General features: G+C 32.4%; 2 protein-coding genes and 1 non-coding gene across 7 annotated transcripts; 2 read left to right on the top strand and 1 right to left on the bottom strand.

Annotated features, from left to right (window-relative positions):
- The first annotated feature begins 5,779 nt into the window (after positions 1-5,779).
- Positions 5,780-12,998, top strand: LOC11442708 (acyl-CoA-binding domain-containing protein 6). Of its 5 annotated transcripts, XM_024782473.2 has the most exons (18): positions 5,780-5,837; positions 6,006-6,087; positions 6,254-6,324; positions 6,401-6,485; positions 6,593-6,766; positions 6,922-6,999; positions 7,115-7,219; positions 7,767-7,833; positions 7,906-7,967; positions 8,473-8,612; positions 8,729-8,855; positions 9,333-9,447; positions 10,000-10,088; positions 10,787-10,870; positions 10,946-11,281; positions 11,825-12,337; positions 12,418-12,477; positions 12,677-12,998. In XM_024782473.2, the coding sequence occupies exons 3-18, from the start codon at positions 6,287-6,289 to the stop codon at positions 12,761-12,763; spliced, it is 2,160 nt and encodes a 719-aa protein (XP_024638241.1). In that variant the 5' UTR covers positions 5,780-5,837; positions 6,006-6,087; positions 6,254-6,286; the 3' UTR covers positions 12,764-12,998. The 5 variants fall into 5 exon arrangements, with proteins under 5 accessions (XP_024638241.1, XP_003609606.2, XP_024638240.1 ...); XM_003609558.4 differs by lacking the exon at positions 5,780-5,837 and having other exon boundaries at positions 5,856-6,087; positions 6,260-6,324; XM_024782472.2 differs by lacking the exon at positions 5,780-5,837 and having other exon boundaries at positions 5,880-6,087.
- A 475-nt stretch (positions 12,999-13,473) lies between these two features.
- On the bottom strand, positions 13,474-13,545 carry TRNAH-GUG (transfer RNA histidin (anticodon GUG)). The gene has a single exon. It is a non-coding gene; the product is annotated as a tRNA-His (tRNA).
- Positions 13,546-19,255: 5,710 nt separating this feature from the next.
- LOC11405345 (RNA polymerase II C-terminal domain phosphatase-like 3) lies at positions 19,256-24,809 on the top strand. Its single transcript, XM_024780807.2, has 12 exons — positions 19,256-20,028; positions 20,135-20,261; positions 20,367-20,422; positions 20,526-20,586; positions 20,700-21,821; positions 22,131-22,496; positions 22,569-22,715; positions 22,808-23,061; positions 23,167-23,278; positions 23,363-23,620; positions 23,977-24,023; positions 24,118-24,809. Exons 1-12 carry the CDS (start codon positions 19,421-19,423, stop codon positions 24,206-24,208), a joined length of 3,249 nt encoding a protein of 1,082 aa, XP_024636575.1. The 5' UTR covers positions 19,256-19,420; the 3' UTR covers positions 24,209-24,809.
- Positions 24,810-26,121: the final 1,312 nt, after the last annotated feature.

The following is a 26,121-nucleotide window of genomic DNA, read 5'->3' as shown; positions in this document are numbered from 1 at the left end:
TTTGAAAAGCTATTTCAAGTAGCTTTTTAGCTTATAGCTGGTAGCTTTTTATATTTTCTTCCAACTTTAACCCTATTAATTTAATTAATTATTTTTTTAATTAAACAAGTACCCATGTTCATCTTTATAACCGCCCCATTTTTTCCCTTAAATAAAATGCCGTTTTTTTTAAGGAGCACTTTATATATATATATATATATATATAATATTTTTTTATGAAAATGCTTTATATTTTGTTATAACTAACCTGTCGTACACCACACAAAAAATAACTAGCCTATTTTTTTTTTAAAGGAAAAAATAACTAGTCTATTGTACGTTGTAAAATTTTATATATTCTACCTCACATTTTGTTTCCACATTTCTCTTATTTTTGGGACTCATTAAGCAGAGATCAAAATTGTTAGTGAATTTTTTTTTAGGATTAAAGGTCGAAGAATTTTTTTATGGAGACTAAGACCAAAAGTTTGAATATTTATAGGGACCAAAAACATATTTAACTATAATTAAAAATATTAAAAAATAAATACATTACCAAAAAAATGTGTGTATCTATATGTATATTAAAAAAAAACATGTCATTTTATGTCATTTTATATTTATCAGCCACTTCAACAGCTAATTTTACCAAACACATTATTTTTAATAAGCAAACTTTTCAGCTATAAGCTATCAGCTATCAGCTAGCTTATAGCTTCTTTTTACCAAACAGAGCCTTCATCAATCAAGGTGGCCGCCATCAAGAGCAGGCGAGTTGAAGTGCAATATTGATGAACAATGTTGTTTTGGAATAAGTTTGTGTCTTCTTAAAGATCGTGGTAGTTTTATAAAAGCAAAGACTATTGGCATGGAATTCCTACCAATGTTAGCGGAAGCATGGAATCTTAAATAAGCTATATTATTTAGTTTGAAGAAATATGAGTGTGGAAGTGTCAATTGAACTAGATTGTAAATTAATGGTTGATGGCATTGCATAGTTCTATTAATTAAATTGTATTTAACTATATTTAGTATGATTAAAGAATGCTACTTTCCATTTACTCAAGCTTTAAGATATTTTTGTTAGACATACAAAAAAAAATTGTTCCTTGTTTAGCAAGAGCATCAACCTCGTAGGTAGCTAGTCATCAATTGTTTATATCATCTTGTATTGTCACTACTTTGATGAATGAAATATGATTTTGTTCCAACCAAAAAAAAGAATAAAACAATGATTCATTAAATTTAAAAATAACATAATTATTTTATTTTGGGTTAAATATGTTTTTGCTCCTTATGAATATGTCAACTTTTCGTTTTAGTTCCTCTAAAAAATTTCTACAACTTTTAGTCCTTTAAAAAATTTTAATTTTTACTTTTGGTCCCTCCTTTAAAGTAAACTCATATGTAGAATTCATATTTTTAGAAAAAAAAAATTGCAGAAAAATTTATAATATTATAACAATCTCTTCCAAAAAAATGAGAATTTTTTAACAAAACATGAATTAAATATGAATTTTTATATTTTTAGCAGTTAAAAATTCATATTTAATTTATGTTTTGATAAAAAAATCTCATTTTTTTGGAAGTGATTTTTACAATATTCTACGTATATGTGCACAATTTCATTAAAAAAAAATAAAAATTTACTTAAAAATAAGGACGAAAAGTAGTGATTAAAAATTTTATAGAAACTAAAAGTTGAAAAAAAAAAATTAGAAAGATTAAAATAAAAAGTTGATATTTTTTTAAAGATCAAAAGTATACTTAACATTTTAATTTTTACCAGGTAGCGCAACTGCGCAAGGATACCTCTTTGTTCATGTACTATGTGAGGCAGTGAGGGGACTTATTGGGCATTTCTTATCCTTTTTTGTGAGGACATCTCTCGTAATAATAGAGCAAGTATGGGGAGGGGAGATCAACTTTTGTCCTTTGTTGTATCTCTCGGTCCCACAAACAAGGCACTGACGTGGGATATGGTCTACCCTTGTCCACGTCTTCCAAGTCCCGAGACAAACAAAACCCCACAAATAGAGATCTTTTTCTCTTTTTGTTTTTGTTGTTGCTAACTTTCAGTCAAACAGATTATTATTTTTTTGGCAGAAGGATTAATGTTTTTTTGGTGGAAGGTACAAGGCTTAATGCTTTTATTATTATTAACAATAATAAAATATATGGTGTTTCTACCATGTGCAAATTTGCACATGTTAAAAAATTTTAAATAGTAAGTTTGTCCCTTGTGTATTGCATATTAAATTTAGGGTTAAATATGTTTTTTATCCCTATAAATATGTCAACTTTTCATTTTAGTCCCTCTAAAATTTTCCTTCAACATTTAGTCCCTATAAAATTTTCAATCACTACTTTTGGTCCCTATTTTTAATTTAATTTTTGTATTTTTTTAATGAAATTATGCATAAATGTGTAAAATATTCTAAAAAAATTTCCTTTAAAAAATTAGAATTTTTTAACAAAACACAAATTAAATATGAATTTTAAACCGTAAAAAATATAAAAATTCATATTAAATTCATGTTTTGTTAAAAAATTCTGAATTTTTTTTGGAGTGATTCTTATAATATTTTGAATTTTTCTGGAAAATTTTATTAAATAATATGAATTCTACGTATGAGTTTACTTTAAAAGAGGGATCAAAAGTGAAGATTGAAAATTTTATAGGGACTAAAAATTGAAGGAAAATTTTATAGGGACTAAAACGAAAAGTTGATATATTTATAGGGACCAAAAACATATTTAACCCTTAAATTTATAACTTTTTAATAAATAATTAATATTTTTCAATGAAAAGTTATTACTTTTAATTACCTTAACATGTGAAATATTGCACATGTTAGACAAACCCTAACATATATACCACTAAATTTACGGGAAAAGTTTTTTACAAATGTTCTTCAGAAAATTCAAACTCACCATATTAAGCTTAGACTGGTGCTAGTCACACCCCAAAAAAAACTAGTTACACCCAAATTTATTTAAATTTTTACAATAATACCAAAATTGTCCTCTTCATGTAAATTTTTAAAAATCCATCTTTTATGATCATTCTGAACCCTTACCCCCTTTCATCCACAAATCACCATAGATGTGCAACCAATATTTGAATCAACATCTTTGTTATTGATTTGTACTGTATTCATAAAGATCAGTGAATTTCATGAATTTCATTTTCAATGAGTTTCTATTTGTTTATTGTTTGTTTTGGTATGAGATATGTTCAATTTAGGTTAGTGTAAATTAAGTTTACTTATGTTCAATTTAGGTTAATGTAAATTTAGTTTACTTATGTCAATGTAAATTAAGTTTACTTATTATGTTCAATCTAGGTTAATGTAAATTTAGTTAACTTTATGTTCAATCTAGGTTAGTGTAAATTCAGTTTACATGTATATAAGAGGTTAGTGTAAACTCAGTTTACTCAATCTAGGTTAATGTAAATTAAGTTTATTTATGTTCAATCTAGGTTAATGTAAATTCAGTTTACTTATGTTCAATCTAGGTTAATGTAAATTCAGTTTACTTATGTTCAATTTAGGTTAATGTAAATTTAGTTTACTTATGTCAATGTAAATTTAGTTTACTTATGTTCAATCTAGGTTAATGTAAATTTAGTTTACTTACGTTCAATCTAGATATAAGAGGTTAGTGTAAATTCAGTTTACTCGATCTAGGTTAATGTAAATTAAGTTTACTTATGTTCAGTATGTAAATTCAGTTTACTTATTCAATTTAGGTTAATGTAAATTTAGTTTACTTATGTTCAATGTAAATTAAGTTTACTTATGTTCAATTTAGGTTAATGTAAATTTAGTTTACTTATGTTCAACTTAGGGATATATTAGTCATTCTGGAGTGTAACTTGTTTTTTTTGGGGTGTGACTAGCACCGGTCTTAAGCTTATAAGACTAAGTTCTTACCATTGAAATATCACCTTGAATGTTATAACTTGCCTATATAAAATTAGTATTTGTTTTAGGGTTATGTTAACTTCACCTTTAAAAAGCACACTCTCCAAATTAATTTTTTTTTTTCTTCTTTTCTTAAAACTTCACCCTTAAGATTAATCTAAATTAGTATATCATAATCGTAACAATTGTCATTATTTTTGTTTTAACTTAATGTAATGAAATGATCTATACTAATAATATATTAAGAGAAATGTTAACAACACTTTTTTCAACAATCACTCTTTTATTGGATGAAATCCATTTGAATCTCACCACTCTATGTAAGATCTATTTCTAAAGTTTGAGACCCTCATAAATTTTATTTAATAAGAAAATGAGTATTAGAGAGAGTGTTACTAGCACTCCTCATGTACTAATAACATAGAGAAAACTCATAGTTAACAAATAATAATTTTCCCCTCAAAACATTAATAATAATTTTAGTCAATTTTGATTTTAAAACTAAAATGTACACAATTGAATTTGCAATTTTATTTCCCTCTACATCTTTTATTGGTTGGAGATTGGTTCATAACCGCATGTCTACTGATGACCAACTTCATCATCGTGTTACGGTGCTTTTGAAAGTACGTATCATTTATTTGTTCACTGATTGTCAGTTTGTTGCAACTATCTGGTTATGGCTCCAAACCAAATTTTGGATCAACCTTGACTTTTCGTCCCCTTCGGCTCTGCTCCTATGTTGCTTTTAGTCTCCTATAGAAAACAATTTTTTGGCATGGGTGCTTCATTCTATGCATACTATTTGGATTAGTCGTAATGCTGTCAGATTTAACAATGCCAAAATTCTGCTTCATGCGACAATTGCAAAGGTTAGATCTTCCATCTCTCTTAGCGCTAGTTTATGTAAAGCGCAAGTTTGATCTGGTAGCATTGGTACTGATATTCTTGTGGTTTAAACATCTCTCCAATTTTTAAATCCCTTACCTCCATCAAAATGGTTCTTTGGCGGCCTCCTTTGCATTCGTGGATTAAGGTCAATACATACAGGTCAATGAATGGTAATGCTGACATTTTTTTAGATTCTTTAGTTGGTTATTTGGGTGCTTATTCTAGCCCTCTTCAGGTCCCTTCAGTGTTGCATACAGATCTCTTGGAAATTAATAGCTATTAATGCATCAAAATCTCATGATTTGGTCACCTTCACAATCGTTGGATCAATTACTTTGCCTCTCCTTTACGCATCCTCTTCTCCTATGTCTTTAGCGAAGGTAACACTTATGTTGACAAGCTTTCTGCCCTAGGACATGAATTGACTGTCATGATTTTACTTGTAGTTTCTCAAATACATTAATTTTTATTGTCTCGTTTATCTTTCATAAAAAAACTCAAAAACATATTACTTTTATCATTAAAAGAAATTCAATTTCTCATTTCATTAAAATTAAAAATCATGTACAACTCAAAAACAACTATTAACAAGTACTACCTTCGTCCCTAATTATAAAGTCCTTTTGAATAACAGAAATTAAAATAGTGGATATTTGTATTAAATATGTTTGTAATTACTTTTGTTTTTACAATTTTATCATTTAAGAAAGTGGGTTGACTTATGTTTTCAACATTCTATTTATTGCTGATTGAAGAAAAAGATATATAATAAATAAAGGCATGTATGTAAAAAAATAATTAATGTAGTTGAAAATAAAAAATGAGTCTTATAAAAAAAGATAATTTTTTTTTTTTTTTTCTTTTTTCAAAAGAGTTTTATAGGTAGGGACGGAGGCAGTAATAAATTAAATAATTGAAAGAAAGAGAAAGCAGTAGTGTATAATGATCCTTCCATGTTCCAACAAAATCCTGCAAAGACGGAGTGAGACGATGACATGACATTGACACTCATAAACTCCATCTCGCTACCTACCTAACGTAACGTTCGAATCCTCACTCTCTCTCTCTCTCTCTCTAGTAGTATTACTTTACTTAATTACTGTAACTAATAAGATCATTAATTTTTTTTTTTCTCATTAAAATATCACCATTATTATTCTGTGTCGTTTTCCTGTTCAACATATTCCCCACATTTAATTATGTTAGATCATTAGATCAACACTCTGCTCTGCTTCCTTACTTGCTTCATCCCGTGACTTAGAAGTACTGCTGCTTCGGTTCAACCTGGGTGAGTGAGTGAGTAAACTTCCAATTTTGTCTTTAATTTAGTTTAATTTAATTTGTCACTCTTTCTTTCTTTCTTAATCTTAAACTAATATATATAGTTTGTAAACTTCAGAATCTTCTAGGGTTTTAACCTTACTCTCTCTTTCTTCTTCATTCCCTTACTCTAGAAACAGGTTTGAGTTTGAAGTTGTGAAGTGAAGATGTTTGGGTTCTCTCGTAGACGCACCAAATTCGGAAGGTAATTTCTAAACATGGTTGCTTCTTTACTATGTCACATTAATGCAACACTGCATTTGCCTTTGTTGTTGTCTTAGATTTAAGGTTCAGCAGCTTTCTGATGGTACTAGAAGTCCAGTTTCTGTTCGGCATCCCAAACGAATTCCAAACTCCATTCTCAATGTAATTAACTTCACCTTTCTTTCTCATCTTACAACTTTACTAATTATTATTCTTACTATAATTGTAAAATTGGAATTTGCAACGCTCAAGTTTTTACCTCATTTTAGGGAGAAGGAGAAGAAGATGGGATTGGGGATGCAGTTACCGGCTCAAGTGGCCATTCTCATGAAATTGATAATGAAATTGTTAGCAGCACCGATATCAGTAGTTGTAGCTCAGGCGGATCGGAGAATTGGGTATTATTGTCAATTTCTGGAGATAAGCCCGCTCCTAGATTCAATGTATATATCTCTTTCTTCAATTTATGCTTACTATTGTTTGTTTGGTCTGAATGAATACAGTGACAGTTAGTTAATTGGTTAGTTAGTTATGACTAAATTCATTCTCAACTTTAGTAATGTAACTGTTTCTATTATTATTTGTTCATTGTGAACAGCATGCCGCCGCTGTAATTGGGAATAAGATCATAGTGGTTGGCGGAGAGTCTTCTACTGGGTTGCTTGATGATGTGCAGGTATGGTGTGATTATTCTACCACCATCCACATTGACATTAACTATTTTGTTACTTTCTAAAACTGTAATGTGATTTTAATGTGCTCTTCGTGCTTTTTCCTTTTTTTATTCGCAGGTGCTGAATTTTGAAACATTTTCGTGGACAACGGCATCGTCAAAGCTTTACTTGTCTCCCAGTAGTCTGCCCCTAAAGATTCCTGCATGCAAGGGCCATAGTTTGGTAAACATTATCCAATTAGCATTTTAACTGTCTTCTATTTTAGTGCTTCTGAAAATGCTCTCCTCTTGTTTCAATGTACCCTTAGCCATTGTTGCACTGTCTAAGACATGAAATAACATGTATCAAGATGCTACAAAGTTTGTCCTATTAAATTTCTCAACTCAATACAAAAAGTCGCCTTATGTGAATAACCACATTATTCATCAATTAACTCTAGTCACCGCCTATTTTCTGCTTAGCGATGTGCATGATATAGATACTATGGGGACTCAAACATGTTAAAATCGATAGAACACCAAGTTATATAAGAGAAAATAAAAAGAAAATGACTGAGATTTTTTTATAGCACAAAGGTTAACAAAAGTCAACCAGGAATGTGGTTCAAAGTTGCAAATATGAACTGGACAGTGAGGAATAAAATTGGTGTCAGGGGCACTTCTATATATTCTTATACTTCATATTTATTTTTTCTGTTTTAAATTTAAAGTTGATATTTATGTGTCTGGTCTCAAGTCAAATCTCTTTTGCCTGATGATAATTTTAACAGGTATCTTATGGGAAAAAGGCACTTCTCATTGGAGGGAAAACGGATCCCGGAAGTGACAGAATTTCAGGTTCAATTCGTGGTCTTCTCATGTATATTTCACGCTGTGAAGTTGCTCTGATTATCTTTTTGGTGTTTGCAGTATGGGCGTTTGATACAGAAAGTGAGTGCTGGTCACTCATGGAGGCAAAGGGAGACATACCGGTAGGAATTTTTGTTTGTAGCTGCGCTACTTCTCAGTGTAGAAATAGAAATTGCTCTCGGGCATTGTTGTATTGTCTCTACCGATATAAAGAACCAACACTAGGAAGTGTAATAGTGTATGTAATATTTTCTCTATGATATTGGTCATATATGATTATAATTATTATTTATTAATCAAAACATTTAAAAAAAAGTTAACCAGGTTACAATTGAGGACTGTCCAGTAGATGAACAGCTTTGTAAGTTGGTCAAAATTGATATTTTTCACACATGACAAAGGCATAATGTTTATAATTTTACATTTCAGTTCTGACTATTTATGTTACCGAGAACTCATGACCATAAACAATTTCAGAGAAATAATATAAAAATAAAATCTGTTATGATACATTACCAAAACTACCACATTTATTTTCATTAATTGAATTCTCCATACTGATTTTGATACTTGGAGCTTTACATCATATAAATAGGCACTACTTACCAAAGAGTTTGTTCTTGATAGGTTGCTCGCAATGGTCACAGTGTTGTCAGGGCAAGCTCTTATTTGATATTGTTTGGGGGTGAAGATGCAAAAAGGAGGAAACTGAATGATCTACATATGTTTGATCTCAAGTCGTTGACTTGGCTTCCACTTCACTACACGTAAGTGATTTGAACAGAAAAGAACTTTGAATTTGAATTTTGAAAAGAAAAGGTTGGACTTGTGTTTATCTGCTTATAAATCTTGCATTTCTTTTGATCTACTATATGGATTGCAGGGGAACAGCACCTTCTCCAAGATTGAACCATGTAGCAGCTCTCTATGATGATAAAGTTCTTTATATATTTGGAGGATCCTCAAAATCCAAAACCTTAAATGATTTATATTCACTTGACTTTGAAACGGTAAGTAGTGTAGGTCCCTCATACGTCTTGTATCTTTACTATAATAGTGGTAGAATTCAGTAAATGAATGAAGAAGGAATGGAAAACTATCGTATTAGCTACTGGAAATCAACAGAGCCTGAGCTTCTTCATGAGTCAAGATCATAAGCTCTTAAGCGAAAAGAGTATTTTATCACTAACAATAAACAATATGCATAGCTACCTATTATTCCCTCTTTCCACATAACCATATTCTTCCTCCCATAACCAACTTGACAGCTCGACATCCCCTTATTCCTTGTCTTTTCCAATTCCTCTCCTTTTGCTGACATAAGCCATCCAGGCTCTGGGCCTTGCATAGTTCAGGCCCACATCCTGATCTAGTGCTCTATTAAAATAGCATGCTGTGAAACCTTTTGAATTGTCCGAGATGCTGATTTGATTAAGTACTCCTTCACTATATATTATTTGATAAAAGTATATGTTTCTTTTCTTCAGATGGCATGGTCAAGAGTAAAGGTTCGAGGTTTCCATCCATCACCTAGAGCTGGTTGTTGTGGCGTTTTGTGTGGTACTAAATGGTATATTACAGGGGGTGGAAGCAAGAAAAAACGTATGTTTTGTAATGTAATTGTGATGCATACATTAATAATTTTAAACCTACTACTTTCTTTCTTTTGGTAATGTGAGCTTCTGTTATTATGCTTCATTTTCTGGGAAATAATTTATTTATTAGTCTGAACTACCTTATTACTGCTGCTTTTTGTTTAGTTTTTCACTGTTGATTGTATATACTTTTTTACCATATTTCTTTAATCATTCAAATATTTTGGGATAATTTCAAACAGAGGGCCTTGAGAATTGGAGAAATAATATTTTTAAAGGAAAATGATGTTACAGGGTTTTGAATTCTGCTTCGAGGTCTTTTTTCCATGGCACAAAATGATCTAGCTGAAATTCAGTTGGGAAGTAAAATATTATTGGGTCATTACCAAAAAAAGATATTATTGGGTCATGCTTGATTGCTTAAACAAAACCCGAGGGGCACTTGTTAGCATTTTCCAGTGTTATTAAAGTAGATTTTATTTTAGTCAGTATTGGTGCTTTGTTTATAAACCGTGCTATGGACTATGCATGTTTACTGTATTCCTACCTCATTTTCCAGGACATGGAGAGACTCTGATTTTTGATATTGTAAAAAATGAATGGTCTGTGGCAATTACATCACCTCCATCTTCTATCACTACCAACAAGGTCCCCATTCCTTTTCATGCCACCTACTTGGCTCATTTAGTGCTATTTTTGTTTAGTTATTGTGTTAATTGATGGTAGATTATAATAATTAATAGACGCTCTCATTGGAAAATGGTTCTTTAGCCTTCAAATATAACTTAGTTAATATATTTGTTGTTTATTCATTTACTGCGATAGAGGCAAGCCTTGGTGTAACGGTAAGGTTGTTGTTGCCTTGAGACCTGGTGATCACAAGTCCAAATCTTAGAAACAGCCTCTCGGCTTGCAATAGTAAGGTCGCATACATTTATTCTCCCTGATTCCATTTGGTGGGAGCCTCGTGCACTTTACCGACATTTTCATTCATTTAGTGCAATAAATTATTCATGACTTTTCTCTGTTGGCTCTGTTTAGCCTTTTGAACTTGAGATTTTGGTGTCTTGATTACTGAATTTTAGAAAACCAACATGTCTAGTGTTCAAATCTGAGATTTCATTCTATATGTTTGAACTTGATGAACGTCCTAAGAATGATTTCCCCCCTCATTTTTACAATATGATGTTTGTGTTTCAACCTATGACTATGAAAATAAGACTTCATAATAAATCAGTTCATTTATTACGCAGCACCTCAGTAATAACAATATTATTTCTAGATGTCTTGCATGACCATGCTTTGTTTATGATTTAAAATGTTCATGAAATCTGTTGAACTACCAGGGTTTCAGCTTGGTACTTGTGCAATACAAGGAAAAAGACTATCTTGTTGCATTTGGGGGATCCAAAAAAGAGCCGTCTAATCAGGTTTGACAAAGAGCATAAAGTTAATGCTCTAGTTCATTCTTATGGAGGTTAACCTTCTGTTTCTTGACTTATCAGGTGGAAGTATTGGAATTGGATAAGAATGAATCAGCACTTAGAAGACGTTCAACTCCCAGTAAAGGTCCTGCGTCTATACTGCTTGAAAAACATTCATCATCCACTAGATTAGCCTCTCAGCTTAATCACTGTTCCCAACGCTTAGTTGACTCTGTTGCTAGACAAAATTTAGCATCTGCAGTTGAACATGGTTCTGGAAGGAAATCTCTTTCCGAATCTGTAGATCCCAATTACCCCCCAAGCAATGTCTCCCTTCGTAAGCAATTTGATCGCGATGAAGAATACAATGCAGATGTCAAGATGGACAAGAACTCAGATGGAAGTTCTTTACCTCAGGTAAACTACCTTCTTTCTTTATTAATAATGTTGGCCGTGTATTCTCATTTAGGAGCACCTGTTGGACTTAAAGCATTAGGCACATTTGCCATGTGTTTTTAAAACATGGTGTCACACCTTAGGCATTTACCCTGTACATATCCTAGTGTTTTTCCGCTATGTTAGAACATACATGCATAAATATTAGGTAAGGATTTGATTATGCAAATGTACTTTTATATAGTTTGTCCTGTCTTGTTACCCCCCACATCTCATGACCAAAAAAATAAAAATAAAAAGGTCTCTCTCTAGTCCACACAGGCAAATACATAAACACATGTGTTATTTTCTGGATTTAACTGCATTTGGGTTGGGCTATGCCCTCCATCGTATTTTCTTTCATAGGATTCTATTATGTCACTCTCAATAAGTCTCTTTGCCTAGTTTCTTTTGAGATGATATTCTCACTTTATTGCATATAGATAACAATAATTACATTATGTAAATGATCAGATTTGAGAATCATATATTTTAATGGTTTGCGTAACTTTTGGTACATTTCAGGTGGCAGATCACAGAACAAATGAAAATGACCGTCGTAAACTGATGAACATTAGTGGAGCCAAGGTTAATATTGAAGGACAAGTGTTGTTGTCTGGGATGTCAAATCAACAAAACCAAGTATTTGAAAGTGATGCACTAGAAAGTGAAGTTGTGTCTTTTCCTGAGAATGATAAATCAGGATCACTTTCTTCTACAAATATCTATCAATACTATGAAAGTAAAGTAGCAGCCCTAATAAGGAAAAATGGAATGCTGGAGGGTCAACTGGCAGCTTCCATGGCAAGCAGAGAAGCTGCAGAGAAAGGCTTATCATCTGTCCATAAAAGCAGACAGGAAATGGAGAAAAAATTGGCTGATGCATTGAAGGAAATGGAATTACTGCGAGAGAAGCTAGCCGGTCTAGAGTTGGCCCAAGAAGAGGCCAACAACTTATCAAACATTGTCCACTCTGATAATGTTAGGCTCGAGCATGATGTGGCCTTCCTCAAGGCTGTTTTAGATGATACACAGAAGGTACATTACTCCCATCATTCATTCGAAGCACCCTGATGCTTTTATGCATGGTTATTGTGGCTGATAAAATTTTGTTGTAGGAGTTGCACTCGACACGAGGAGTTATTGCAGGAGAAAGAGCTAGGGCATTCCAACTACAGGTACAGCTACATTTTTAGAGTTTGAAATGCTTAATATATTATATACAGTGAAAATTGAATGAAATCCTGATTGTGTTTGAGTTTATTGGTGCTATTTCTCAACCTGGTCCGAGTTAGGTTCATTATGTTTCTATTATGTTTTGAGCAAACTTCCTTTAGACTTATTGAACCGGTTGTCATCTTATTGTTGGTTCTGCAGTATGAAGTTTTTCATCTTAAACAGAGATTGCAATCTATGGAAAATCGGACATCTACTACACCCAGGAAACCGTTTCACGTGCAGTGAAGTAGATAATTGGAGCAGCTCACCACTTCGTTCCTAGTTTTTCCGCGACTTTGTCATCTCTAGAAGCATCTGATTGTGTATAATTTTGTCAAACATTAGGAGGAAATATGTATATTAAGTGTATTTGTATATTCAGCTCGACCTCTTAAGCTCTATCTATCCTTCAATTAGCAACAGTGTATCGAGAACAACTACTAATAACATAACATATTAAGAAGTCACAGTTAACTAGATATATAAAGCTTGTTTCATAAATTCTGTCTATTAACTTGAGCTGAGGTGGATTTATGAATGCTTACAGTTTGAATTTGAATTACCTCGACCTTAGTCTTATAAATCTTACTCACTGGATATTTTCAAAATGAGAAAGGTGTTAATGGTGTACCAGTGCACCACTACTACACATTCAAGAGAAGATCAAGTACTGCTGATCGTTTCTGTTAAAATCATTAAAGAATTCATTCATTGTGATGTAAAATATTTTTATACTTCTACAAAACTTTCACACTTGCAAATTCAAATTAAACTCTGTTGAAAGTGTCAAAAGAGTTTGGAGAACATGGTAGTAAATTCAAATAAAGGTAAACGATAAAGATATAAAGCAGAGAGGGAAAACATATTTACACAGTATATTGAATCACAAAATGGTAGAAAAAAAGTACTTTAATGGAGATTCAATTATGAAAAAAATTGGAAGAAAAAAAAAACTTTGTGGCTGCTGGGATTCGAGCCCAGGTCTCCACGGCCACAACGTGGAATTCTTACCACTAAACTACAGCCACTTGATGGTTAATCAATTTAATATTTATATATTTAAACCAATAACAAGGACCGCTTTTAAACATGAGGGACGAAAATCATAGCATTGATTTCATGTAAGAGTGAACATATCAAATGAAGTCTTGTTCTCCAATTTAGTTTATGACAAAAAAAACTTAAATTAATAATTCATATTGGGAGTAAATAAAATTAGCAGTAAGTAAGATAGTAAGTGGCACAGATGGATAAAATGTCAAAAGTTTCTCAAGATAATGGAAAATGCAGATAAAGAATAGAATAATACAGTACAAGTTTATAAAGTATGTCTATATGTGTGAAAGTAGGAACATTAAAAGTGATAAAACTTGCAAAAATGAAATGTAGAGACTGAAGGCAAAAAAATTGCATAAATTTTAGCATCAATAAAATGCACATTAATACTCTTTGCTTCTCAGATAATATATATAGAACATTTTCTGCAATGAAAAACAAATGGCAATGTCTGTAAGTTTATCGATGTACTCCTACAATATTCTTTTTACCTTATAGTCAGAAAGAATTCACTACTCTGTTTGATCTTTTTCCAATAATACTATCATTCCCCTGATCCCAAGAACAATAGAAATGCAATGTTTATAATCCAGATTTGGAGAACAAGACAGGCTTAAGCTTCAATTACTTCTCATGAAAACCAGAGCCCCGCATGGAATATGTTGACACCATTAGCATAGTCTCTGTAGTTTAAACTTTCAAAGTTCAAACCAACATATTAAAATAGTCTCACACCGGGAGTTTATAAACAGTAGAGAGGAGGATTTACCTATTTATAAATAAAATAGAGCGCATCACTTACCAAGTAGCTACCATTGTAGTAGAACTAACTCAACGTATTGTTTGATTCTCTTCTACTATAAATTTTGCAGATATTTTAGACATTTTAAATTAATAATTAGAGACATGTTTCATTGGGAAATTGGAAATTTTATGCTTTTCATATTAGAAATTGTTTCCTATTGAGTGGTGTTTCTAATTGTTTGCTATATGTAACAAACTAGATAAATATATTTATACTTACTTTTTTGTTGTCCTAATTATACATTTAAACAACTTTTTCTATAATAAAAATGGTTGTTTGTGTCATTATTAAAAGTAAGAATTTAAGTTATAATTTTTTCTTATATTGTTAGTGTCATTGAAATAGATAATCATGGTTAGTTTGATTTGTTATAATTGAATAGTACATAACACAATAAAAAAAAAAAAAAAAAAAAATAAAAACACAATAAAAAGAGCAGAAAGACAGGCACGCGAGTGCAAAACAAAAAAAAGAACGAAAAGACGGGCACGTGAGTGCCTGTCTTTTCGCTAGTGAGTAATAAAGTATATGTTCAGTTTTTTTTTTCCTTTATCCTTAAAAAAATGTAACAAATTGGATCAAATATATGTCCTTGTAAATATAATCAATAAGAAAATGATCATTATTTTACTTTTATATTATATACAAACAAACCAAAATACGCTAAGTTGATAAATAATTTCCATTAATATTTAAATTTAAAAATTGTAAATCAAAATGATACAAACAAACATAATAAAATATACATATACGTTAGCGCGTTAAAAATAGAGGACAAATAGACATGGTAGTGTCTCCGCTAATCTATATCTATATTATATATAAAGAAAATAATCTCTTTTGGCCCTTTTGGGCTGACTTTTTCTCATTTCCAGATTACCCGTAACTTTTTTATTTGGTAGATAGACGAAATGGCAACGCCATTATAAACTCACACACACAAGCGGAGGTACCAGGGTTCGAACCCCGGTCATGGCATCCGGCCTAACAATTTCGACATTTTGTTAGTTGAGCTAGGACTTCTGGATAGATTATCCTTAACTTTAAATACAAACAACACATATATCAATTTTTTCCATATCCTTTTAATCTTTAAAAAAGATAATTGATGAAAATGAATTCAAAATAAAACATTTTTAACAAACACAATATGAATTAATTTTTTTCTTTATGATTTAAAAATTGTAACAAACTAGATCGAATGTATATATAACATATATCTATACTTTTTTTTTTTTTTTGTTTCAAATAGCCTAGTGGCTATAATTCACCTTTTTTCAAGGTGAATAAGTGGGGTGTCCGGGGTTGGAACCCCGACCCCTGCATATAATAATGCATGTCCATGCCAACTGAGCTATGCTCACGAGGACCATATGTCTATACTATATATAAAGAAAATATAAGATTTTGAGATAACATTTTCATTATCCAAATTATACCATAAAACAACTTTTTATATAATAATAAATGTTGTTGGTGTCGTTAAAAAGATAAGAATTTAGATTATATTTTCTTGTTATATTGTTGGAATCATTGAAATATATAATCAAGGTTAGTTTGAGTTGTTATAATTTGAAAACAATAATAATTTATATTTGTATTTTTAATCAAATTCAAAATTTCGTATAAAAACACCGTTCATAATTTTCAAACTTTAGCGTAATAAAAGAGCGGAAAGGCGAACACATGAGTGCTATCATTTCACTAGTATAAAATAAAAATATTTAAATGAAACATTAGATTATGCTGATACTTTTTATTATATTCCCTCAAAAAATAAAAGATACTTTTTATTATATATATATATATATATATATATATATTTTTTAAGGAGTTATATCTTTAAACTCTTCACGATCCTTAAAAAAAAAAAACAAAAGAAACCAATTATCGCAGTCTTACAACGACACCTGCAAATACATGAGTTTTTTTTTTTTTTTTGGCTAAGGGTCCGTTTGGTTCGAGAGTTTTGGAGGGGAGGGGAGGGAAGGGGAGGGGAGATTTTTAATTTGAAGTGTTTGGTTTAATTTTTAGAAGGGAAGGGAAGGGGAGGGGAGGGGAGCAAATCTCTTTAAAATTTTATTGCATTGCCATAATTATCCTTAAATTAATTTCAAATCTCAATATTAACCTTGTAACAACTTTTATTATTATTAGATTATATTATTTTTGTAACAATCTTATTATTATTATTATTATTAGGTTATCTTATTCTTGTAACAATTATTATTATTATTTTGTTATATTTTCCTTGTAACAATTTTTATTATTATATAATCTACCACTCTTATTTGTTAGATGTACAAACCGCTCTTACTACTACTTTGTTGTTGTCAACGACTGCTTGAGGCTTCCTCCAAAGTGAATTGTGAGTAATTTCATCATCTCATTGTCTATATCGTAGTATTATTAATTACATCGTTATTGATTCGCTACTTTATTATCCTTGTTTAATCGTTATCGTTGTTGAAACTTTATTGTTTAAATTGTTGCTTTATTCTTACGGTGGCTTGTTTGTTTCATAATGTGTTTTTTCTTATGGTATTGATCCATTCATTTGAGAGTATTGTTTTTTTTCACTTTTAAAATCGTTGAAGTCTTTTTTTTTTTGATGAAATCATTGAAGTTTTATTATTATTATTATTATTATTTTATTTTAATTCAGCTTATTATACTTGTTGTTGCTTGTTTTTTTTTCACAGTTAATTCACCTATCCATGTCTTGTTGTGTAAAATCTTGACCAGAATTTTTTTTCACTACACAACCTTACTATTATCGGATTAGCTGAATATAACTCGTAATCATTGAATCAAATTGAAAATGAAATTCACTAAAAACGCACATAGTTTTAAAAAAATAAAATAATTTACCATGAGAACAGAAATATACAAATAAAACTTTGCATAAAATAGCTACAACCTACAGGCAAACGAACAGTAAAAACTCAGGACATGTTTACATTTCACATGTTCCCACTTAAAACCTCTCTCAAGCATGCAGGCCATTTATTTTATTTTTTTAAAGGCTGATGCTGGCTATTGAACTTGTTCCTGTTGGCACACTACATTATCCATCCTCAAAGCTGTGCATTATTTTTATTGATACTTATTGTTGTTGGAGTATCAGATACAACTTATATGAAATGCAAATCTTCACTTCTAGCTAAAATAGGATAATCACAACCTAGTAGTGTTTTTTTCACTGTTAATTCACCGATCCTACATGTCTTGTTGTGTAAAATCTTGGCTTTATTTTTCTGTACATTAATCTATATGCTTTGTTTCATTTTTTTATCTTCCATATATCTATACATTAATCATGATTTTTTTTTTCTTTTTTACGTTCTGCTTTTCTTTCTATATGCTTTGTTTCATTTTTTTTTCTTCCATATATTGATCATGGCCTCGCTTATATATAAATATGTTTGTTGTAGTTTATTACATGTCTATATGTAATTGTAGTATAAGAGTTATATAATCTAGAAATTAATTTTATGCGATTAGATGGATCATCAAGATCAGGAAATTGCTATCAATAGATGGTTTGATTTGCGCCGAAGAGCTATAGCTCAGCTTATGTGTGCTATCAATAGATGGTTTGATTTGGAGAGCTTTGATGCTCCTGATTATGACTTTACTTTATCTGAAACACAATCATATGATCCTTCAACCATGGCAAGTGGTGGAAAAAGGAAGAGATTGAAAGTGGCTAAGAATAAAGAGACATACAATGATATTATTGAACTTAAAGAGTCAATGAAAGTGGTTGCAGAGGCACTCAGAGAAGGAAATGCTGCAATACGGGAAGGAAATGAAATAACGAGAGAACGTCATAAACACGAGTTGCCTCCAATTTCAGGAGAAGAGACTTGGAATTTATTAGAGGAGTGTGGATGTGACCCAAATTCATTGCCTAAGATATATCGTGTTGTCATGAAAGATGTAGACATACTTAGAATGATTCTTCAGTGTCCACCCAAAGCACGCAAAGCAGTCATAATGGAAACTGTCTTTGGTTCTTCTGATTAATCATACTATGATGGTGTTATGATGTTTATGAGTTTTTTTAGGGAGACTGTTTTGTTATGATGTTTATCATTATTTTTTTTTAAGGAGAAATAGTTAACAGTAGTCATAGTCACTTTCATGTGTCTTATTTGTTCATATGCAACAAATTTCATTTATCTTACAATTGTTAATTAATAAGCACTATCCATGATTTTGAAAATTCTTATGTCATATATTTAAGAGCTATGCTATTTTTTACGAAAGTAATTGGAAAAAAATGCAAGGATTACAAAGAATTGCTCTTATAAAAAAAATATTACAAAGAATTGCTCCGATAAAAAAAGTCAAAAAAAAAAAAAACAATATGATGCTTGGAGCAAAATACATGAGCCAGTTTAAGATAAAATAGCGGCTTAGATGTGTGCTTGTCTTTGTCAGTTTCTGAAATCGTAAAAACAAACAGTTTCTTTTATTTAATTAAGTTTAAGGGTAAAACGGTAAAATACTGTTAAAATCCCTCCCCTCCCCTTGTGAACCAAACACACTTTTAATTAAAAATATCTCCCCTCCCCTCCCCTCCGTAAAAATCCCTCCCCTCCCCTCCCCTCCTAATTCTCGAACCAAACGGACCCTAAGTAGCCTAGTGACTAGAGCTCACACAATTAAAATTGTGGAGAAGTGGAGTGTTCAGGGTTCGAACCTAACCTCTGCGTATAATATACAATATCCTTATCAACTGAGTTAAGCTCACGGGAATGAGTTTTAAATAGACTAAAGTGCCCTCCAATTATAACAAAAGCCCAATTATTATTAATATAATGAAAAGCCCGTTATCTATCGTATATATTACTATCTAATGCAAAGTTAAGCACCCTGGATCAAAATCTCGGAGAATTGCACCCTAATTCAATATTCAATCAATCACTGACCTAATTATTTTTGTTCAATTTTGAAACCGATTTACAATTTTGAAATTTGTATTGTTGTGTGTATTGTGTGATTTGTTTCTGTTTGTTGTTGGATCGTTTTTATTCATGGTTTCTGGATCTTTTTTGAATTGTAATAAATCGAAAAAAAACTTGGAAGTAATGGTGAAAGAGGTTGAGGATGTGGAAGAGGGAGAGATTTCTGATACTTCTTCAGTGAAAGTGATTATCGAAAAGGATCTCAATAAGGTTGATCATGTTGTTAAGGTTGACAGTGATGTAAAGAGCAATAATAATAATATTGATAAGATTAAAACTTGTGGTAATTCTAGGGTTTTGGATTTGCAGAATTTTTACAGTAGTTGTTATTATGCTTCTGGTGGTGGATTGTATAATCTTGCTTGGGCACAGGCTGTTCAGAATAAGCCTTTGAATGATATTTTTGCTATGGAAATTGATAAAGATACTGATGTAAATGTTACTAGTAATACAAATAGCAATAATAATGATGATTTGAATAAGCCTTTGAAGGAGGTTATTTTTGTCGATGATGATGATAAAGAGGAAGGGGAGTTGGAGGAGGGTGAGATTGATGTTGACGACGATACAAATTGTGCAATTGTTGGTGGTGGTGATAGTTTTGAGAATGTTTCTGAATCTGACGTGATTGGTGTTAGAGATGTTTTGAAGTGTATTTCTGTTGCGAATGTGTCGGAGTAAGTGAGAATTGTTTGTTTATCTGGTTTTGTTGTTGGAGTTTAATTGCAAAATTGCAACTTTAAATTGGCTTATGTTTTTATTGATTGATTTTTGTTCTTGTAGATCTTTTGCTGAAACTTGTACTAGGATTCAAAGTGCGTTGCAGAGCAAAGTGTTCTCTGGAATTGCTGGTTCTGAAAAGGATGATCTTGTTTGTTTGTTATTCAATGCTGTTGAAGTGGTTTATTCTGTAAGACCCCTTTGAGATCCTTGTTTGTTGCACTTTTTGATGTATCATTGTGATTTCTGCTGATGATTTTGTTACAATTTTTTTTTTTGTATGTCTTTGTTGTAGGTACTTTTCTCTATGGACAATTTCCAAAAGGAAGAGAATAAGGATAATATATTAAGGTTTTAAAAATATGAGTTCTTAGTTTTTAGTTGTTAATTCTTTCAAGTTGCAATACCATTTATCTCTAAACTATTTTTCCTTGGTTACATTTTTTTATGTTAGATTGCTTTCTTTCCTAAAGAATGAACGTGCTCATTTATTTACTCCGGAACATATGAAAGAGGTGATGTTTAACGTTAACTTGTTTATGAGTCACCCCCTATTCCTTCACATAATGCTCGGTTTTTAAAATGGAAATTTAGGTAGAATCTAATATTTTTTTGCTTTTTTGTACAGATTCATGCCATGATTACTTTGGTTGATGTTTCGGGCAATAGCGAGGCTAACAGTGAGGAGAAAAAGTTGGAGGCCCTTGATGAGACTCGGAAAATTCTAGGGTTAAGACATGATTTAGACAATTTACCATCACTCACACAAGAGGTTCCAGTGAATAAATTGTTTTCGGTTGGAGATGGGACTGATAGATTTGGGTTGCCTCCTGTTAAGACAGAGGCTGAGAAGATGGAACTGGATGGGAAAGATTATAAATTGCACATCCATGAAACTGATGCTTTGAAAGCTGCTTCCACATGTCAACAGAAGTTTAGTCGAAGTTCATTTTTTACAGATGATGAGTTTCCAAGTCCAACTCCTTCGGGTGACTGTGAGGGAGGGGCAGTTGATACCAATGACGAGGTCTCTAGTGCTTCTATAGCTTCTTCTCTAACAAGCTCTAAGCCACCCCCCTTGGATCAGATGCTTGTTTCTTCTACTTACATCAATAGGTCCAACATGCATGGATTAATTAATTCTAGAATTGATGCATCAGGTGCTGGGTCTTACCCAGCGAAAACTTCAGTAAAGAGCAGAGATCCTAGGCTTCGTTTCAATATTTCTGACCAATCTTCAACGAAAAATATTATGCCTAAAGTGGAATATGCTGAAGGAGTTATCTCAAGAAAGCGAAAGACAGTTGAAGAGTCTTCCTTGGATGCTACTGCTCCCAAAAGACTTACAAGGTCTTTGGAAAATTCTCAGCACAATAGCAGAGAGGAACAAACTATGGATGCAAAAGGTGGTTGGCTTGCAGAAAATACGGTCGCTAGTAATTTGACCACGACAAGTAATGGAAATGAGCAGGCACCTGTTATAAGCAGCTGTGCCGCAACCCCCTTACTTGCTTTATTTAATAGTGAATCTGTAAATTCAACCATGTTACTAAATAAGCTTTTAGATATACATCAGAGATTAGCGGAAGTCAAGAGACCAATTAATTTTGCTACAAGTGCACTGCATTTAACAAACTCAAATTCAGCGAGGGGAACAAATTCAACTGTGAATACTAGTCCGACAATGACTTCTGGTGTTCCGCAAAATTCTATTGGAATGCTTCCAACTTCATCACCAACAACTTCCATGGTAAAATCCTTTTATGAGATTATTTCGCTTAAGTAAACACATCACAAGCCAATTCTTGATATTCTTCATGGGCTGTGGTGTTATCTTCCAATTATCTAGTACTTTCTTCTTCTTGCATCTACGAATTAACGTGGAAAGTTTAACATTTTGATCCCTTGTTATTCGACTGAAAAATTGGTTGCAAAATTTGAAAGTCCGGACAGTTTATTGTCATGGAAGACCCTTAAAACTAACTATTATTATTAATCCCTTAAAGCTAACTATTATTATTAATTTTTTTTTAACTTTTTGTATGTTTTTTATACTCAGGCCCAAACTCTGCAAGTGGATTCTGAAAAGATCTGCTTGAAACCCCGGGATCCACGTCGTTCTCTCCATGCAAGTAGTACTGTCCAGAAGAGTGGAAGTTTAGGGAGTAAACAATCCAAAGCAATTGTATCCCCTATGCCAAATATCAAGGGATCAGCTCATGAAACATGTGCATCAGGTTCCTGTCAACCCCATAATACATGGGCAGCAAATGTTGAGCACCTTTTGGAAGGTTATGATGCGCAACAGAAAGCTGTTATACAAAGAGAGAGAGCTAGGAGGCTTGAAGAACAGAATAAAATGTTTGCTGCTAGGAAGTTGTGTCTTGTATTGGACATAGACCACACACTTCTTAATTCTGCTAAGGTAATTTGCATGGAATGGGTTCTCCTATCCTGTGGATTTTGAACAATTGTTTATTAACATTTTGTCTTTCAGTTTGTGGAAGTTGATCCTGAGCATGATAAGATATTGAGAAAGAAAGAAAAACAAGAGCGTGGAAAGCCTCGGAGACATCTTTTTCGTCTTCCACATATGGGAATGTGGACTAAACTCAGACCAGGAGTCTGGAACTTCCTGGAGAAGGTAATATTAATTTTATATAATGTTTTAGGTATGATATTGCACCAGGCTTAATTTTGTATCGAAAATTCACATCTCTCGTTAATACTAAACAGGCTAGTAAACTCTTTGAGATGCATCTTTACACTATGGGAAACAAGCTATACGCAACTGAAATGGCAAAGGTGCTTGATCCAAATGGAGTATTGTTTGCTGGTAGAGTAATTTCTAGAGGTGATGATCCTGAAACAGTCGATATTAAATGCAAAGATTTGGAAGGCGTTTTGGGTCTGGAATCATCTGTTGTAATTATAGATGATTCACCAAGAGTCTGGCCTCATAACCAACTGAACCTTATAACGGTGGAGAGGTATGTGTGTCATAGCATGAAATCTCTTAAATGCAATTCTTTAGTCTTTACTGCCATTAGTTGAGTGGAATCATTATCCCTTTATTAAGTTTTAAGATATTGCAGGTACATATACTTCCTTTGCAGTCGACGTCAATTTGGGCTTTCTGGTCCTTCTCTTTTTGAGATTGATCACGACGAGAGACCGGGAGCTGGGACTCTGGCATCCTCTTTGGGGGTAAGGTTCTATTCAATATTTATTTGATATGAGATTTATTATTTTTTACAGTCGATAATTCCTTCTCTTCCCTTCCCGGAGTAGGTTATTGAGAGAATACACCAAAATTTTTTTGCGTCTCAATCCTTAGAAGAAATGGATGTTAGAAATATCCTAGCTTCAGAACAGAGGAAAATCTTGGGTGGTTGTCGTATAGTATTTAGCGGCGTGTTTCCTGTTGGCGAAACCAATCCCCACCTTCACCCATTGTGGCGTACGGCTGAACAATTTGGTGCTTCTTGCACAAACAAAGTAGATCCTCAGGTTACTCATGTAGTTGCTCAATCCCCTGGAACTGATAAGGTATACTTTGATTTTGAAACTTTCACTTTGTTATGGTAGTGCCTCTCCGTGTGTGCATATTTTATTTTGCTTGATGGTTGTATTAAAAAAAAAAAGACACATGCAAAACTACAGTAACTGCACGTAATCATAAAAGATTAGCACTTGATGGGATAAAAAGAATTAACAAACAATGCTTGAAGAAATTCAGCTTAAATAATGAGTATTCAATGTCATTTGTTGAAATCAACCAATACAAAATCATTTAAATATAAGACATTTTTATTATTATTGTTTTTTTATAAAAAAGGACTTTTTTTTCTATTATTAAGAGTCTCTTAAATCTATTTTTGATGAGTGCTATTTGTCCCGCACAGGTGAATTGGGGTATTTCCAATGGAAAATTTGTTGTCTATCCTAACTGGTGAGTACTTATAAGTTTTTATATTTGTGTTTATTCAGTTGCCATCTTCTTCTTTTTTTTATCTGAAATTAATTTATGCTGTTAAAAAAAACAGGGTGGAAGCATCAACATTGCTTTATAGGAGGATGAATGAGCAAGATTTTGCCGTTAAAACAGAAAAACAACCACCTAATAAAATACGTTAAACATAAATTAAAAAACCTGAAAACGTAAATCAAGAATCACATTGATCAAAACTGGTCAGGGGAAACAATTTTAAATAGTGACCCCCCACCAATTGGAAAATTTTGAGAATTTGTAAAATCGGCAATATCGTTCATTATGTTAATTTTTTGCTGAGAAGGCCAAAACAGTAGTACTAAAGAGTTTGACAAAACAGTATCTATGTTCCAATTGATAATAATGGAAAGATCCATGTGTTGTACTAAAAAAGAACCACACAAACAAAGATTACCCTGGCTTGATCCGGTGTTTGTTGTGTTGTGTTGTCTGCTCAATTTTGGAAACATTAATGGTCCCATATTTTCTGTCAGCTTCTCGTACCTGGCAATGACTTTGGTGTCGTATGACTTTGTTTGGACATGTCCTTTGTGCCTCAATCTAACTCCTTTTTCTCTCCAGGACGTGATATTGTACAAATTTGTAGGCATTTTAAACGTATTACAAGCACATTTGAATCCTTTAAGTGGGAAAAAAAAAATCAAAGGTTATTTTATTATAACAAATTTGTGATTTATAATGATATACCTAGAATATATGTCTTTGATATCACACTCTAGAGCTGGATCCAATATATAGGAAACGACTATACATCATAAAAACACAGTGTAAAATTCTTGGTATAAATTTTAATATATTTTCATCCCTATATTATGTTATCCATAAAATATCATTATATAACTCAAAGTTTTAAGTATCATCGATAAATTCATCAAGAGACAACTCAAAACATTGTGTCACCGTTTTTATACCCTTTGTCTATTTTAGGATACATATCCGCATGTATCTCAAAGTATCTAGAATTTTTTCTAAAAAAATAATAATTCTATCTACAGAAAATTGGTATCCGATAAGGTATGACTCTATTATTGGAGTATTAGGGTTTCATATCTTGATACATGTGTACATGATTGGTATTGGATTAGAAATATCCATTTTTGTCGTATTATTATTATTATTTTTTTTTATAAAAAATTGGAATTAAAAATATAAAGTAATTAAGGAAGATAGTTATTACTAGGAGTAAGATTAGACTAGATCGAGTTAGGTTTTGCAATTTCAAGTCTCGTTTGATAAAAAAGAGTTCTGATAGGTAGACCCCCTTAGATGGACATACCACTCTTGTACCACCTTAGGTGGCAAATTTAATAATAAAAACATAAATAAAAAAAAGTGCCAGCTCATAACAAAACAAAGAAAAAAATTGAAATCTGAGCATATCTCTCTTCCTTTTCTCTCCACCGCCATCCACCCTTCCATACCACCACCACCACCGCCGACCAAACCCTCCGCCCCCAGCTCAAATTGCTCCAACTTAACTCTCTCTTTCTTCTCCGACTCACCTCCGCTGCCCCCATACCTCGGTGTGGAACTGATCTCCAGCGTGGACTGATCTCCGCTGATGGAAAAATCAAAACAGACCAAAAAACACGGAACTGGTGTTGGACAAACCAAAATCATGCAGATATGGAAAAAATCATTCAGATCTGTAAAAATCAAATAAAAAAACGGTGGGCGGTGTTGGTGGTAATGAAAGAATACGGCGGCGATGGTGGTGATCAGGTGAAAGAGAGAGCGAGTAGGGAGGTTGAGGTGAAAGAAAACAAAAAAAAAAAGTTGCAGAGGAGAGAGAACATTGGTAGGGGTGGCGCAGACGGCGGTTGCAACGTGAGGTCGTCGGTGTGGGGTTGCATGCTGTGTTGCAGAGGCGCGACGGTTGCCGGTGTGGGGTTTCATGTTGTGTTGCGGAGGTGCGATGGTGGTGATGTCGAAGGTTTGGTCTTGGGATGACAGAAGAGATAAGATGAAATAGGTGAAAATGAGTAGTGTGGTGAAATTACTTAAATGTCCTTATTGCCACATGGAGGTGGTATGTTAG

Source organism: Medicago truncatula, chromosome 4, assembly GCF_003473485.1.
Source record: "Medicago truncatula cultivar Jemalong A17 chromosome 4, MtrunA17r5.0-ANR, whole genome shotgun sequence".
Taxonomy (NCBI): Eukaryota; Viridiplantae; Streptophyta; class Magnoliopsida; order Fabales; family Fabaceae; genus Medicago; species Medicago truncatula.
The sequence above is the reverse complement of the archived record's forward strand: the minus strand, read 5'-3'. Positions and strand labels throughout refer to the sequence as shown.